Source organism: Humulus lupulus, chromosome 4, assembly GCF_963169125.1.
Source record: "Humulus lupulus chromosome 4, drHumLupu1.1, whole genome shotgun sequence".
Lineage (NCBI taxonomy): Eukaryota > Viridiplantae > Streptophyta > Magnoliopsida > Rosales > Cannabaceae > Humulus > Humulus lupulus.
Window position 1 is genome coordinate 241702599 of NC_084796.1, and position 2768 is coordinate 241705366.

At 36.3% G+C, this 2768-nt stretch overlaps 1 protein-coding gene across 1 annotated transcript; it reads right to left on the minus strand.

Moving 5' to 3' along the window:
• Window positions 1-518: 518 nt before the first annotated feature.
• LOC133831440 (PRA1 family protein B3-like) lies at window positions 519-1600 on the minus strand. Its single transcript, XM_062261736.1, has one exon. It carries the CDS (start codon window positions 1410-1412, stop codon window positions 771-773), a length of 642 nt encoding a protein of 213 aa, XP_062117720.1. The 5' UTR covers window positions 1413-1600; the 3' UTR covers window positions 519-770.
• Between the last annotated feature and the right edge of the window lie 1168 nt (window positions 1601-2768).

Below are 2768 nucleotides of genomic sequence, written 5' to 3' on the forward strand. Positions count from 1 at the left end.
CGATATTGAAAATTTGTAGAAAACTTGATCTAAAATTAACCATGAAAATGTACATACCGTTGTGATTTCGGTAGCAAAATTCAAACCCCTTCTCCGTTGCCTTTAAATGACCACAGTCGTACTACATCCATCAAGAAAACATCACAAATTTTCCCTATTTTTCTTATCATCGTCGTCCTCATCTGATCCCCAAACACATACTCTCACAACTTATTCAATGGTACTTTTGCTTTTGGTTTTTACAAAAAAGAACCGATTTTGAGTTCTACAAAATAAAGAGAAGTACTCCATAGGTAGCCATTGCTACTGTTCGATTAAAAAATAACCAAGATGAGTCTCATCGACTATAGGATCTTGGCATATATCTAACTTAGGCATTTAAATCCAACTTAACAAGCAGTGCACCAATCACCCATGAAATTAAAATCTACAAGAGAAACCGATTAACTACTTACATTCACTTCAAAGTTATAGCAGATGGTATCTTCCACAAATAAATAAAAAAATATATTAAAAAATAAATAAATGCACAAGCTGGATTATCATAGCAATAACTATAAAAAAATTCAATACGAAATCGGAAAAGCTTACATCTTCAGGCAGTTCCGAACAAAATTAGTTAAAGATTCAATCTACAATAGCCAAATATAAAAACTTTCTTTCTAAAAAGAAAGTAAGAATCATCAATAAAGAGCCATGAGTACAACAAATTCTCTCTAACAAACCTTGAGACCATAACTATGGCATGTTGCAGGAGGCAAAATTTTCCCCTACACACGTGCGGCGAGGGACGGAGCGGCGGCTGCGGCACCACCGAGGAATGAGAGGAAGCCGGTGTTTGGATTATCTTGGTCGTCAAGGAACAGATCCTCCGGAACCCTAAACGCACCGTGAGCGCACACAATGGCGAATCCTACCATCAGAGTAGAGATCAGAAGCGATCCGACGCTGGAGACGAAGACGACGATCACCGTCAACAAGACCAAGCCGACGAGGGTTTCCGTATCGGAAAACGTACGGCCGAGAATGACCAGAGGCTGATCGGACGGCCGGAAGAGGTATAGGAAAGCCCAGGCGGCTAGGAGTGAGAGAAGAACGATGAGGGAGAAGGGATGGGAGAGGAGCGAGAGTGCGAGGGCGATGCCGACTAAGATTGCGTAGTTCACGCGGAAATAAGGGACGTTCTTCCGGATCCGGGAGTAGGCTTCGGAGAGGGAATCGGGTCTCGACATAGAGCTCCGATCGAGAAGCTCGGACCAGGAGCGGCGCTGCGAGAAGCCATAGCGGACAGAGTTCGAGAGGCGTGAGAGGAACGCGCGTAAAGCGGGCGTGGCGATCGCTGACTGCGACGGGGCAGGGGCACCGCCTCCTGGGTTGGATTGGGAGATTGGGAGTGTCGGTTGGGAAGCCATGGATGGCGCGTGAGGCGTGGTCCCAAAAATGGAGAGAGATCGAGAGACGAGGGGTTGAAACTGCTATTTGGTATGTTATATGAACATATTTTTACATATAATTTTGTTATTTATACGTATATTATTCAGTTGCAACAGCTATAGAGCTTGAGAAATATTGTACAACAAGTGTAAATGCTTTGAGATGGCCATTAATACAGAAAGAAAAGGACAAAAAAAATTGCTAATACTTATATAGGATCACAACTTCACAATCACAAGAAATTTATGAAATAATTAGTTCTACGAAATTATAAAAAGTAAGAAAAAGTAAGTGGTAATAATATACAGTGTATTTGCGGCTTAAATATTCACACTTGTTAGAGTTAAATGGCTAATTTTTTATTTTTAGAACAATAATATTTAATGTTGAATATATGAAAATGATAAATATTTAATTTTATTTTACGGTAAAAATACCAAAGTTGCTAAAATATTAATTTTTTCAGTACCTCTTCTATGAGAGTTGTTAAGTGTTAACTCACCAGATATGTATCACTTCGTAATTTGAGTATTTTTGTCCTCAAAATATGTATTTTTTAAAATTTGAATTAATTTAAAATGTCTTTTTAATTCATTATTCTAATTTAAAATGTTTTTTTTAAATATAAAATTGACCGATTACAGAGTGACAAACGTCTGCTTAGTTGACATGTTTAACAACTCAAATATGGAAAGTACTTATAGAAGCAATGTTTTAGCAACTTTGATATTTTTATTGTAAAGAAAAAATATTAGGTATTTACCTTTAACGTATATCAAACATTGGGTATTTTTGCTGTAAAAATAAAAGATTAGGTATTTAATTGTAACAAGTGTGAAATATTGAGTATATATGCCACAAATACCCCTAATATATATTAAATAATTCATCAAATGACTTAATTTTATAATTTAATGCTATATTACTTTATAATATAATGTTTTAGATTAAATAAATGTGACAAAGAGTGTCACATGTTGTAACATACAAATGAGAGTTACAACATTTTGTATAGTGTCTACTACAAATGTGTAACATATTTGAGAGTTACAATTTCAGTAACAAATTTGTAACTCCCAAATATTACCCATTATTGTGTAAATTTGTTGTTACACAATTTTGATTTGAATTTCTCAATATCATAAGTAAAATGGATGTTGTAGACTTGGTTTTAACACCAATAACATTTTTGGGGGTTACAAAATCAATTGCGAGTGATTTGGAACCGTTTGGAAAAATAGCACAAAGTTGTGTGCTGGAAAAGGCCAGTGGTCGCGGCCAGGGGCATTGGTGGCCGAGTTATGTTTGTTTAGATTAAGTTTTTGCCTTAGAGT